General features: G+C 64.6%; 3 protein-coding genes across 5 annotated transcripts; 2 read left to right on the top strand and 1 right to left on the bottom strand.

Moving 5' to 3' along the window:
• Nucleotides 1–203: 203 nt before the first annotated feature.
• Nucleotides 204–1408, top strand: UBA52 (ubiquitin A-52 residue ribosomal protein fusion product 1). Its single transcript, XM_039566304.1, has 5 exons — nucleotides 204–297; nucleotides 692–810; nucleotides 890–976; nucleotides 1067–1169; nucleotides 1268–1408. Exons 2-5 carry the CDS (start codon nucleotides 708–710, stop codon nucleotides 1359–1361), a joined length of 387 nt encoding a protein of 128 aa, XP_039422238.1. The 5' UTR covers nucleotides 204–297; nucleotides 692–707; the 3' UTR covers nucleotides 1362–1408.
• A 778-nt stretch (nucleotides 1409–2186) lies between these two features.
• REX1BD (required for excision 1-B domain containing) lies at nucleotides 2187–4805 on the top strand. The gene is made up of 5 exons (XM_039566382.1): nucleotides 2187–2232; nucleotides 2958–3040; nucleotides 3513–3717; nucleotides 3802–3890; nucleotides 4273–4805. The coding sequence occupies exons 1-5, from the start codon at nucleotides 2230–2232 to the stop codon at nucleotides 4343–4345; spliced, it is 453 nt and encodes a 150-aa protein (XP_039422316.1). The 5' UTR covers nucleotides 2187–2229; the 3' UTR covers nucleotides 4346–4805.
• Nucleotides 4806–4990: 185 nt separating this feature from the next.
• On the bottom strand, nucleotides 4991–13138 carry CRLF1 (cytokine receptor like factor 1). 3 transcript variants are annotated; one of them, XM_039566379.1, is made up of 8 exons: nucleotides 12967–13138; nucleotides 8323–8601; nucleotides 7239–7368; nucleotides 6759–6928; nucleotides 6372–6529; nucleotides 6125–6293; nucleotides 5705–5883; nucleotides 4991–5566 (listed from the first exon to the last, which is right to left on the bottom strand). In XM_039566379.1, exons 1-8 carry the CDS (start codon nucleotides 13046–13048, stop codon nucleotides 5159–5161), a joined length of 1575 nt encoding a protein of 524 aa, XP_039422313.1. In that variant the 5' UTR covers nucleotides 13049–13138; the 3' UTR covers nucleotides 4991–5158. The 3 variants fall into 3 exon arrangements, with proteins under 3 accessions (XP_039422313.1, XP_039422314.1, XP_039422315.1); XM_039566381.1 differs by having other exon boundaries at nucleotides 5466–5567; nucleotides 5701–5883; nucleotides 12967–13134; XM_039566380.1 differs by lacking the exon at nucleotides 8323–8601.
• Nucleotides 13139–13360: the final 222 nt, after the last annotated feature.

The raw sequence follows: 13360 nt of genomic DNA, 5'->3' as shown, positions 1-13360 counted from the left end.
CGGGGGCTGTGGTCGGGATTGGTCCGGTCCCGGGTCCGTGCAGACCCTCCCGTGCCCTTTCCCGCGGTACCGGGCCGGGCGGGGCCGGTGTCACCCCGGCAATGAGGGAGCCGGGCCGGCGTCACCCCGGCAGTGACGGGCCGGGCGGGGCCGGCGTCACCCCGGTAATGACGGAGCCGGGCCGGTGTCCCCGCCGGAAGTGACGGAAGTGCCGCGGGGCCGGGCCGGTGTCCCCGCCGGACGTGACGCAGCGCGGGCGCGGCCCCGCCTCCCTTTCCCTCAGCAGCGAGGCCGCGGGTGCGCGCGGTGCGGGACCGGAGCGGGCCCGGGGCCTGGGGTGGCGGCCCTGAATCCCGGGAGCGGGCGGTGGATCCCGGGATGGGGACGGGAATCCGGGAGAGGGGGCTGGGACCCGGGGAAGAGGGCCTAGATCCCGGGGTGGGGGCTGGAACCCCGGGAGGGGCCCTGGGTCCCCGGGGACGGGACTGGATCCCACGGGAGGGCCCCGAATCCTGGGATGGGAGCTGGATCGTGGGAGAGCGGGGTTGGATCCCGGGGGGGATGCTCGGGAACGGGGGTTTGAGAGGCTTTGAGGGGTCGCGTCGCGGGCGGGGAGCGGCGGGGCCCTGCCGGGGGCGGGACACGGCGGCACCGGGGCCGGTCCGGGGTGACGCGGCCGCCGCTCCCGCAGGTGAGAAGGTGCCAAGATGCAGATCTTCGTGAAGACCCTGACGGGCAAAACCATCACCCTCGAGGTGGAGCCCAATGACACCATCGAGAACGTGAAAGCCAAGATCCAGGACAAGGAAGGTACTGGCGGGGCCCGGAGTAGCGGGGTGGCCCCGTGGGGGTGCCCCGGTGTCCCCAGCACGGTGATTCTGTCCCGCAGGGATCCCCCCCGACCAGCAGCGCCTGATCTTCGCGGGGAAGCAGCTGGAGGACGGCCGCACCCTCGCAGACTACAACATCCAGAAAGGTGCTCCCCGGACCCCGGAGGTTTTTGGGGGGCGTTTTTGGGGTGCCAGGTGCTCCTTGCCCGCGGTGTGACACCGATCTCTCCTTGCAGAGTCCACGCTGCACCTGGTGCTGCGCCTGCGAGGGGGAATCATCGAGCCCTCCCTGCGCCAGCTCGCCCAGAAATACAACTGCGACAAGATGATCTGCCGCAAGTGCGTCCCCGTGTCCCCTGCCCGGGTCCCCTCACCCCCTTCCCTCCCCCAGAGCCCCTCCCCAGGGACACGGGGCTCTGCTGACCTGTCCCCCCCAGGTGCTACGCCCGCCTGCACCCCCGCGCCGTCAACTGCCGCAAGAAGAAGTGTGGGCACACCAACAACCTGCGCCCCAAGAAGAAGGTCAAGTAGAGCCTCCAGCCCTGCCTGCACTGGCCAATAAAGTATTGCAACTCTCAGCCCTGTTTTCTGGTGGTTTTTACCCAAATTGGTGCAGTTTTCAATAAATGGGGGCTGTGCTGGAGCAGCGTAGGAGGGTGGGGAGATCAGGGACGGGAGGGATGGAGGTGGTGATGTTGGTGGGCAGTGCCTGCTGCCATGTGTGCACGGACTGGGCCAGCACCGGGACCCCCCTGCCCGCCCGCGGGGCCCCCTGGCCACACACACACAGGAGATGGTCACCAGGACCTGGCCATGGACTGGACCAGCACCAGGACCATACACAAACCCCCCTGCTCATGCACTGGGACCCCTCTGGTCACTACTGCAGCAGGACCACACACAAATCCCCCTGCTCATGCACTGGGACCCCTCTGGTCACTACTGCAGCAGGACCACACACAAATCCCCCTGCTCATGCACTGGGACCCCTCTGGTCACTACTGCAGGCTCTGCACGGACACCAGGACCCCCCCTGGTCCCCCACTGGGACCCGCAGCCGTGCTCACAGAACACAGACGGGCACCGGGACCCCCCTGGCCATGCAGGCAAGGGCTGGTTTGGTTCCGGGATCTCCCTGTTCCGCTGCAAATGCACCGGGAGCCCCGGGCACGTGTCCAGGGACCGGCACCGGGACCCCACTGCATCCCCCTGCCCACCCACCCACCGGGACCCGTGGCCGTGCGCTCACTGCAGACGGGCAGCGGGACCCCGGCGCACGGACCGGACCGGGGACGGGGCCCCGGGGCTGGCGGCGCTGCCGGTCGGTGCCTGCAGGTGGCGGCGGAACCGCGCTCCGCCCCGCGGGCCCCGGGCCTGCGCCGAGCGGCCGGGCCGGGCCATGGTGAGCGGCGCCGGGAGCGGGACGGGAACGGCCCCCGGGGGACGGGAGGGGGTCCCGGGACCGAGCGGGTCCGTGCGCGCGTGGTCACGGAGGGTCCCGGTGCCCCTCTGTTTTGAGCCGGGGGGATCCCGGTGCCGGTCCGTGGACACGCGGCCGGGGGGCTCCCGGTGCGTTTGCAGCGGGGTGGGGACATCCCGGGGCCGGTCCGGTCCGTGCGCACGTGGACCGGGAGGTCCCGGTGCCGGTCTGGGCACACGTAGAGAGGGGTCCCGGTGCGCGGGCAGCAGGGTGGGTGGGGGTCCCGGGACCGAGCCCGTCCGTGCACGCGTGGATGGGATGGGGGTCCCGGTGCCCATCGGTACCGCGGGCACGTGTCCGGGAGGTCCCGGTGTCAGTCCGGTTCGTGCACGAGTGGCCTGGGGGGCCCGGTGGGGTGAGCAGGGGGATATGAGGGGTCCCGGTGCCCGTCTGTGTTGTGTGCGCAAGGCCGGGGGGCTCCCGGTGCGCGGGTAGCGGGATGGGGGGGTCCCGGTGCCGGTGCTGGACTCAGCTTAAGCACCGCGGCCGGAATCCACCCGGGACCCCCCAGAACCGGAGCTGAGCGAGGACGCGTTGCCGCAGCACCGGGGCGATCCCCCGGGCGGTGCCGGCTCTGCCCGGAGCCCGTTACCGGGTCACCGGTGCCACCGCGTCCCCCAGCGCCGCTGTCCCCTTGTGTCCCGCAGACGGGCGAGGCCGTGCGGGAGCTGCTGCAGCGGCTGCGGGAGCTGCAGGGCGAGCGGGTCGAGACGTACCGGCTCTTCGAGGAGTGAGTACCGGCACCGGCACCGCCGCGTGGACGGGCCCCCGGGGGGGCGGCACCCACCGGGGCGGGCAGGGGCACCCCCAGCAGGGAACCGGATCCCCCGTCCCGATTATTTTGCATCCTGTTGGGCCGGGGCCGTGGGGGTGGCTGATGAGCTCCAGCTGGCAGCGGGACTCTGTGCTGGACACCTGAATCCTATTTTAGCATCCAGCCGATGAGGGACTTCCCGGGATGCAGGGTTGAGGGTGTAAAGGATGAAAAAACCCAAACCACCAACTTTCCTCCCCGAAAAAGCCGTTTCCAACCCTGTCCCGTGCGAGGTGTGAGGCTGCCAGGTCATGCTGCCAAATCCAGGCAGGAAAAGGCAGGAGAACCCTCCTGGTGCTGCCTGTGGCGGGTGGCAAAGGGGGCTCAGCTCCGCGACGGGCACCCCAGGTGAGGTGACAGTGGCTTCTCCCCCCTGATCTGTCCGCAGGGGCCACCGGGCGTACCTGAGCAATGCCCCCCACTATGATTTCCCACGGTACCGGCAGCTGGTGCACGAGGTCACCGTGGCCTTCAGTGGCATCTCCCGGGAGGTGCTGGACATCGCTGGGCGCCTGCGGGACGAGCTCTGCCGCCCCGACCTGGCTCAGCACCTGGCCCGGCTGCAGGAGCGGGAGCAGGAGAAGCTGCAGCTGGTGGGTGCTGGGCTGGGGGGGGGTCCCTGGGGCAGCGCTGGGGCTGGTTTGGGGGGTCTCAGCTCCCAAGGTGTCCCCCCACAGACGGCGCAGCTGCAGCTGGCCCAGCAGCAGGCACAGGACCAGCCCGAGGTGGACGCCCATCAGCAGGAGGTGCGGGAGCTCAAGCACAAGTAGGTGGTGGCCCCGCTGCTGTCCCCACTCATTTTGGGAAGGCAGCATCCCCCTAGCCCAGGACCCCCACTGCCATCCCCTTCTCCCCCTATTTTGGGATGGCACCCCCTCCTCAGCCCGTAGAATCCTGGAGTCTCCTGAGCTGGAAGGGACCCACAGGGATCATGGAGTCCAGGCCAGGAGCCCCTTCCCTGTGTTTCCCCTCCCTCCCTCCGGCCCAGGGGGGCCCAGATGGTGCCTTCGGGGTCTGGCGGTGCTGCGTGGCCGCGTCCCCTCGGCCTCCCCGGGCTGAGTGTTTCATAAACAGCGCGGGGAAGGCGAGGCGGCCCACATAATACGCTCCATATGGACTTTATTTATAGTTTCCATCCGCTCTCGTAGGCTAATTAAAACCATTGAGGCAATCAGCGAAATTCTCCAGGACCTTAAGTACGATTCGGAAGAAGTTGAGTGATGGGTGTCCCCGTGGGAACGGCTGGAGGGGCCGGGCTGGTGGAACGGGGGCCCCGCTCGCCCCCCACCCGCTCCCGGCGCACCTCGGCAAGGTGGGCATTGTCCTCTCGGCCCCTTCTCTGGAGCACAGGCTGGAACGGATGGAGAAGGCCCTCCTGGGACAAGTGGGGTCCCCCTAAATCCTGAGTATCCCTCAGCAGAGGGGTCCGGCGTGGGGCTGGTTACCCTGCCCGGCTGTGCCGGGGCTGTGCCGAACACAAACCACAATCTCCGGTGCCAAGGGGCTGCCATGCTTCGGCCTCCATCAAGGTGGGCACTGTCCTTGCTGCCAGCTGGAGTCCCACGGGCAGCAGCCCTCCCCCAAAACCACATCTTGGATACCGGCTGTGCCCCCAGCCCCACAGCTGGCGCTCCACAAGCGCTTTTGCTGTGGTCACCCCAAATAAACCTGTCCCCGTGGAGCTGGCCTGAGTGGTGTGATCTCAAGGGTTCGTGTGGCCCCCGCTGCCCCAGTGCCACCCCCTCCACCTTGGCTCGATCCCCTGGGAGCCCCGGGATGGGGTGACAAGGGCCACGGGCCCCATTTGGCTGCCCGCTGCATCCCAGTCCCCGTGCAGCGCTGCCGCTCCGCTGACGCAGACCCCGGTGGGGTTTCAGAGGTTTATTGGCATTAAGCTTAAATCTGTTCCTAATTGACTGAAATGGAACCAAAATAAGGCTGGTTTGAATCAAAACTGGAGCAGGCACTGGGCAAACCCCAGCAGCCTCCAATCAGCCCGCGTGGCTCCCCGGGGACGGACCCCCCCCCGTGCACTCACACGTGGGACCCCAGGGAGAAAACGGCCAAAATCGCTTCCCGGGGGGGAACTGCAGCGAGGGTGGGGTCACCCGGGAAGCCCTCGCCGCTCCTTTCATCCCAGAGGCTGCTCCGGCTGGCGGAGCAAAGCCCCCGTGCCCCCCCGGCCGGGCAAGGCTGGGGGGTCCCCTCGTTGCCGCGGGGCCGCGGCCCCACAGAGCCCCCGGGGCTGGGCCAGCCCGGCCCCCCAACCTCACCCCACCCCATCCCCCAGGGCTGCGGGGCCGCGCTGCGCCCCGGCCGCCTCCCAACTCCCCCGCGGCGGGGCCGGGGCGGGCGCGGGCGGTCCCGGGTGGGCGCCGGGCGCCCCGTCCCATCCTGCCGGCGCTCGGTCCCCCGCGGGCTACAGCTTATCGCCGGGAAGAACCTGCGGAGAGGAGCAGAGCCCCGCGTCGCCCCGGGGTCGGCGTCACCCCCCAGCATCCCTGGGGTGGGGGTCACGCCGCGTCCCCCCCCCGTCCCCACCCAGCCGGGGAGAAGAAGTGCGAAAGGCTCCTTACCTACCTGGTTGCGTGTTTTGTGCGATTTCTGCAGCCACACGCGCCACTGGTCGTAGAGTTTGATGCCGAGGTTGGAGCAGCCGTAGGCGTGTTTCTTCACCCACCCGAAAAACTGCTTCAGCTCCCGCCGCAGCGTCGTGTTCTGCTCCCCCCCTTTGGGGTCGCCCCCCCCCGCCACTCGCTCTGCGGGGACGGAGGGGTCAGTGTCACACGGGGGGCCGCGTCTCAACCCCCCCATTGCCGCCGTGCCGTGAATAACGAGGGCCCAGAGGAACACGAGCAGGTTTTGGCTCCCAGCTGGGAAAGCCAAGCTCCGAGTTGGCTCCTTTGCAAGAAATCCAGGTGCCGGGCATGGACTGGGGAAGGGCCCCCCGCACATCCCGCGGCACCGGCGGCACCCCCGAGCGGTGCTGGCTGCACTCACCGCTGCGTGGGGTGGAGGCGGCCGTGGGGTTGCTCCAGTCGCTCCAGATTCCGGCTTTCTTGGAGCCGTAGATGCTGAAGGGGTTACAGCGCACCTGGACGAAGTAGACGGTGCCGGGGCGCAGGCCGGCCAGGCGGCACGAGGTCTGGTTGCCCACATCATCCACCACCTGCAGAGGGACGAGACGGGAGCACCCGGACCCTCGGCCACCCCGCGCCGTCCCCCGGCACCGGCGGTGCCCACCCACCTTCCACTCGGAGCTGTCCTCCACCCGGTATTGGATCTGGTACTTGGCTTGGAAGAGGAAATCCTTGAGGGCCGGCGGGGAGCTCCAGCGCACGCTCAGCTGGTCCTCCAGGTCGCCCACCCTGCTGACGTGCACGTCCGACGGCGGGTCCGTGGTGACTGCGGGGACAGGGCAGGGCTGGCGGGGAACAGCGGGGCAGCGCCGCGGGGCCGCGAGGGTTAAGGAGCCGCGGATGTAAAAACGACTCGGAGCAAACATCCTAATTCGATTAGGAGCAATTCTGCTCACATATCGCCCATTTCCTGCTGCCCCCGCCCCAGCCCAGCGCTGCCCCTCCCCGCGAGGTCACCGGCGCGGCGGTGACACCGCAGCAGTGGCGTGGCTCACCCACGTCGAGGATGTCCAGCATGACCACGTCGGACACGGCCACCCCCAGGCGGTTGGACGCCTCCACCCAGATCTCGTAGGGCGTGAAGAGGGCCAGGTCCTTGGGGATGTGGCAGGAGTAGGTCCCGGCCGTGTGGTATTCCTGGCAGGTGTTGTCCTGGCCGTACCACCTGCGGGCAGGTGATGGATGAGGTACTGGCACTGCTCCTCCGTCCCCGGGATGCTCCCATGGGTTGTTTTTGGCCATTCCACACGGCCGGAATTGGGGGACTGGCCCCGTGGTTCACCCAGTGATTCCCGACTCAACCAGGCCCACAGCGGCTTCTCCTCGCCCTCCCCAGCTCCATGAGGAAACTCATCACACCAGCACCGTCCCCAAGCAGGGGCCAGCCGGGAGACATCGAGCTGCCCGTTCCCTGTTTCCCATTAAATCCCACTCCAACGTTTTTAGCAATAATGGGAACGGAGGTGAGCACCCACCTGCGCTTGTACTTGAGGGTGTAGTTGGTGTGCAGGAAGGTCTCCCCTTCTGTCCCTGGCGCCCACTTGCAGGTCAGGTCCTTCATGTTTTTGGACCAGCAAGTGATGTTGACTGGTTTTTCTGGGGGTACTGGGAGAGACAAAAACCAAAAAACAAGAGGTTCCAGAGCTGTTTTTTTCCAGGCACAGAGACCCAAACCCCAAATCCAAGCTGCATTCCCAGCTGGGCCTCTGTATTCCCGGGACGTAGCGACCCAAAAAAACAAACCCAAGCTACATTCCCCGTTACGATTCCGTATTCCTGGGATTCCGTATTCCTGGGACGTAGCACCGGCCTTAAAATAGCCTGAGATAAAATCTTACGATTATTGATTCGGACAAGCACGTTTTAACCAAGGCTTTGCCGAAACAGCCTCTCAGCTGTGCGCGGCTCGGGCTTCCACCAGAGCAGCTCCTGGCATGCTCCGGCGAGAACCAGGGCGCTGATCCCTCCGTGGGGATCCTCGGCTTCTCTCCCGTGGGAGAGGCGCATCCTGGCACTGGCTGGACCCTGGCACGGAATGGCCAAACCCTGGTACAGAACAGCTGGACCTTGGCACCGGCTGGACCCTGGCACAGAGCGGCTGGACCCCAGCACAGAGCGGCTGGACCTTGGTTCTGGCTGGACTACAGCACAGAGTGGCCAGATCCTGGCACAGAGCGACTGGACCCCGGCATAGAGTGACCGGACCCTGGCACCAGCTAGACCCTGGCATGGAGGGCCGGACCCCGGCACAGAGTGACCAGACCCTGGCACAGAGTGACCAGACCCTGGCACAGAGTTATCAGACCCTGGCACCAGTTAGACCCTGGCATGGAGGGCTGGACCCTGGCACAGAGTGACCAGACCCCAGCACAGAGTGACCAGACCCCGGCACAGAGTGGCTGGACCCCAGCACAGAGTGACCAGACCCTGGCACAGAGTGACTGGATCCCAGCACAGAGTGACTGGACCCCAACACAGAGTGACCAGACCCCAGCACAGAGTGACCAGACCCCGGCACAGAGCGGCCGGACCCCGGCCCGTGCGGCGGCACTGACGTACGTCCAACGTAAAGGCAGGAGCCGGCCAAGATGCCGCCGTCTCTGCTGTGACACACCAGGTTGTCCCCCGACTGCTGCCTGGAGCCGTTGAGGCGGGCGAGGGCCACGCTGAGCGTGGAGGGGCCCAGGGCGGCGTAGGAGGCGGCCGGGAGGCGCCGCCCGTTCAGCGTCCAGTACAGGTCCTCGGCTTTCAGCGGAAAGTCCGGGCTGACCGTGCACGTGGCGACCAGCGAGGAGCCGATCAGCAGGGTGGGGTCTTGGGGGGAAATCACGGCGGGGTCTGCAGCCGGAGAGACAGAGAGCGGGGGGGGGAAAAAATCAATTATGGAGGGTTTGATATTGAGCTAACTACGTTAGAGCTGTTTAAATATGTCTTATGTCTATTTAAACACGTTTCAGATCTGTTTTACATTGATTTGAGCACCTTTATGTCTCTTCTGTGTTCATTTAAATATGTTTTATATCTATTTAATACATTGTTGAGCTATTTTGCATTGATTTAAATCATCGCGTCTATATCAATTTCAATCATCATATGTGTTTTATATTAATTTAAATATATTGTTCAGCTATTTACATTGATTTAAATCATCACAAGCCTATACTGATTTAAATCACATCTCTATTTCATATATATATTTCAATCATCACATATCTCTTTCATATCAATTTCAATACACTGGTTTCTATTTTACAGTGATTTAAATGCATTTCATATCTATTTTTTACTTATGCACATTTTGTATCCATTTTATATCTAAACATATTTTATATCTTTTATATCTATTCAAATAGTTTTTATATCTAGTCCATATCTAAATACAGAACCTATTTTTTATCTATTTAAATACACTTTTTACCTACTTTTATATCTAAATACATTTTATATCGAAACACTTCTAAGATCTATTTTTATGTCTACATCTATTTTAGAACTGTTAAAATACATTTTATATCCACTTTTAATCTTTTTTTTCCCAGGGCTGGGGCGGGGCTGGGTTGCGGCTTCGGAAGTTTTTCCGCGACAAAAGGATTTCATAAAGGAAAATTCGAGGAGATTTTTTTCTCCCCCCCTCCTTTTCCAACTCTGCCAAGGTCCGGCATTTCCCCCTGGATCGCCGAGGGGTGGGAAGCGCTTTCCCACCGAGCTCCCGCCTCATCCCCACCATGTGCTGCCAAATCCCATCGCTCGGCCCTCGACATCCCGAGGGTGCTGCAGGCTGGGAGAGCCCCTCCGCGAGGGGAAATTCCCACCCCGGTTTATTCCGGGAAGCCTCGGCCGCGAGGCTTCCAAGCCGCGGCCGCCCCGGCCCCGCTCCGGGGTGTTCCGTGTCCGTCAGCCCTTATCGGCTCCATCCGCACGCGCCGGGCTAATATCCCAAATTACCTCCCGGAAAGTGCCGCGACCTCCCCGCCCCTCCGACCTCCCGGCCCCGATCGGCTTTCAGCGCCCGCCGCCCGCCCGGCTCCCGCCCGGCGTTCCCAAAATCCCCGTCACGCCGGAGAGATCTAATGAGGGGTCCCCGCTGCCCGCTCCGCCTCCCACCCTCCGCAATTAGTGCTCCGAAATCCTCGTTACGCCGGGGAGACTTAATTAGGAATTGCCGCCGTGCTTGGGGGATGCTGGAGGGAAAAGCACCCTGGGGTACCCCAAATATCCATGGATTGGTGCCAGATACCCCAAGGTACTCCGAGCACCCATGGGTTGGTGCCAGGTACCCCGGGGTACCCCGAGCACCCATGGATTGGTACCAGGTACCCCAAACATCCGTGGGATGGTGCTGGATACTCCGGGATACCCCGAGCATCCATGCACGACGACGGCTCCATCCCACCCCCAAAACAAACCCTTCCCAAGGCCAACGAGGCCTCTGGAAATTTCATCCCCCCTCTCTGCCCACCCCGCTCCGAGCCCACCACGAGCCGAGCCCGGAGCTGCTGCGGCTCTGCGATAACAGACCCAGCACTCCGAGCCCTGATTCTCCTAAATCTTAATCTAAACAGCCCCAGAAACTCACACGAGCTCCGTAAAACAGACGCATTTCCCATCCTCCGAGCAGGACCCTCTGGAGAGGGCAATTTTCTCTCTCTGTATTTTTTTTCCCCTGGATTTTGGTTTTTTCCCTCTTCCAAGCAGGACCCTCTGGAGGGGCCAATTATATACATATATATATTACATTTTTTTCCCCCCTGGATTTATTTTCCCCCCTCAGCGCGACCACAGCGCCGAACATGTGTTTTAAAAGGGAAAAGTGTGAAGTTTTCCGATCGGAGAGGAAAGGGCCAGAGAGACGCAGGCAGGCTGTGGAATGTGCAAGTTGCAACGAAAATACCTGCTCGGGGGTTTTATGGCTTCTCTACTGCAAAAAAAAAAATGCTGATCAGGTGCTAAGTAATGCTATAAAGTAAAACCACATTTCCAAGGTGTCGGGAACGTTTATGCTTTTCTTCCGAAGGGCCGGATTTCATTTTAGTTTTATATCGGAGTTTTAAGGGGTTGGGAAAGAAAAGGGGGAGGAAAAAAAAAAAGCTCCGATAAGTGTCAGAGATCACGCAGTTAAAAAAGATTTATTGAGCTGTGCAGGGGGGTTAAAGGAAAATAGAAATAATTGCCCTCAAGAACAAAGGGGAATTTGGGAAGCTCTGAATTCCACAGGAAAAATAAAATTAAATAGATATGTATAGTTAGAGCTCCTCTAAAGCTCGAGCAGCGAGGTTTGCGGGCAGACGCAGCACCCAAAAATGCTTCATCCCTCTTTTCCACTCTGCTCTCCACTCTTTTTTTTTTCCCCTTTCTCATCCCCGACTGGCATTTCTCGTGCCCATCCCTGGGCTCGAGGAGGGATTTATAAAAAGCCCAGGCATTCCAGCGCGGCCGAGCTGCACCGAGGGGAAACTTTCGCTCTCTAAAAGGAGATTTGGCTTCGCCTTCGCCAGCGCCGCACGTCGAGGGGCCGCGGGCCCAGCGCTGCCCTGGACCCCCGTGGGGAGGGGGCAAATGGGGGTCCGGGGGGAGAATCCGGCTGCTTGGGAGGAGGACGGTGCGGGGTCAGCCCCACCAAGGGTCCGGCTGTGGCCTCGTGTTGTTCCCAGTGGGATCAACCCCTCCAGGCACTGCGGTGGGCACTGCGGTGGGCACCGAAAGCCACCGGGATTGGCCGCTCTCGCTGACGGCCCCTAAAGGGATTTTTGGAGCGTTCCTTCTCCCCACCCCACTGCTCCAGCAATTCCTGCCCCAATTAACGCCCTTAAGACTCCCCCGTTAAAGACACGTTTGGGTCCGGGGTCCGTCGCGGTGGCCGGGACCCCGCGGGGTCGCAGGGGAGGGGACGCGGGAGCTGCCGGGCGAGCGGCGGCGTTTGTGGCGGGTCCCGTTCGCGCGTCGGAGCGGAGAACATCCATCGCCTTGAGAAATTCCCATCATAGGGAGGAAGCCGAACTTCCTGCTGCGGGGAGCGGGATCTCGCCCTCCCCTGGCTCGGGCCGCAGGGGGGGCAGCGGGGCGGCGGCCGGGACGGGACGGGACGGGGGGTCCGTCGGGTTCAGGGCTCTGTGGGGACGGGGGGACCCCTCCCCCGTGTGTCCCCCCATGGGCAGGGGGACCCCGATCCACGCGGGGCTGAGGCCGCTCCACAGCTCAGCCCACAGGTGGCACCTCCCGGACCTGCCACCGCCGGGTGGGGCCACCAAATTGGGCATCACTGCGGAGCCCCCCAGGGGGATTTTTCTGGGGGGGGGGTCGTTGTTCTCTGTGGGGCAGGGAGGGAGTTCCCTATTGTTCTGGGTGGGAAAAGGGGATTCATTGTTCTCTGGGATGGGGGGGGGGGGCGGCTCTCCGGGGGGAACGGGGGACCCCGTTGTTCTCGGCAGGGGGAGGGGGGGTCTCGGAGGCTTTGGGGGGGACAGAAGGGGGCGATGGCTCCCGGGGGTGCGAGGGGGGTCGCGTGGGGAAGGGGTTCGCTATTGTTCTCCGGGCGGAGGCCGGGGGTTTCCATTGTCCTGGGTGGGGAATGGAGCCGCATTGTTCTGCGGGAGGGGGGGCTGGACGGCGGGGAGAGGGGACAAGGGGGGTCCTGCCCTTCTCGGGGTCCCTCTTCTCCGTGGGGAGACGGAGCACTCGCTGCTCCTGGGGAGGGGGGGTCTCCTCGCTACTCTCGGGACGGGGGGGAGCACAAGAAAGGTTCCTCTATTGTTCTCTGCGGGGAAGGGGCGGGGGGGTCCCGGCTGGGCTGCGGGGACGAGGAGGGGGGGTCCCAGATGCCTGTCGGGAGGCGATGGGGGGTGCCGGCTGCCCTCCGCGGGGGGTCCCCGTCCCCCTCCGCAGCAGGCGAAGCTCAGCCCCGAGGTGCGCCCGGCGGTGCCCCCACCGCGCCCGGGACCGCTCCGCATCCCGGGGCCGGGGGGGGACGCGACTCACGGAGAGGAACGGGACAGCCCCGGGGGTCTCCGCATCCCGGCGGCGGTGGGGGGGCGGGACACGCGGAAAGGAGCGGGAGAACCCCGGGGGGCTCCGCATGCTGGGGCCGGGCCGGGGCCGGACGGGAGAGCCCCGGGGGGCTCCGTGCAGCGCCCGCGTGGCCCCGACGGGACCCCCGCCCGCCCCGCGCCCACCTTGCGGGAGCCGCCCGGTGCTCCCGGTACTCACAGGAGAGCGGGTCGGCGCGGGGCAGGCGCGGGCAGAGCACGACCAGCAGCGGGAGCATCGGGAGCAGCGGCGGCGGCGGCATGGCCGGCTCCGGTGCCCGTCGGTGCCCGGGCGGCGGAGCGCACCGGCACGTCCGGGGAAGTCCCGAGCAAGTCTGAGCAACCCCCGGTTACCAAAGCCCCAACTGCCGCCCTGGCCCCGCCCCGGGACCGCCCCCGGGGGGCAGAAAGCCACCGGCCCCGCCGCCCCCCCCCGTCCCACTCCGGTACCGGCCCCGGCACCGACCCCGGGATCGGCCCCGGGACTGGCCCCCGCCCGGTGCCCGCTGCCGCCGCGGGATGCTGGACCCCCCCAGCCCTCCCCGGGGCCGGTGTCCCGCTCCCCCCGACCCCCC

Source organism: Corvus cornix, chromosome 28, assembly GCF_000738735.6.
Source record: "Corvus cornix cornix isolate S_Up_H32 chromosome 28, ASM73873v5, whole genome shotgun sequence".
Classification (NCBI taxonomy): domain Eukaryota; kingdom Metazoa; phylum Chordata; class Aves; order Passeriformes; family Corvidae; genus Corvus; species Corvus cornix.
Note: the sequence above shows the minus strand (reverse complement) of the source record. Positions and strands in the feature narration are given on the sequence as shown.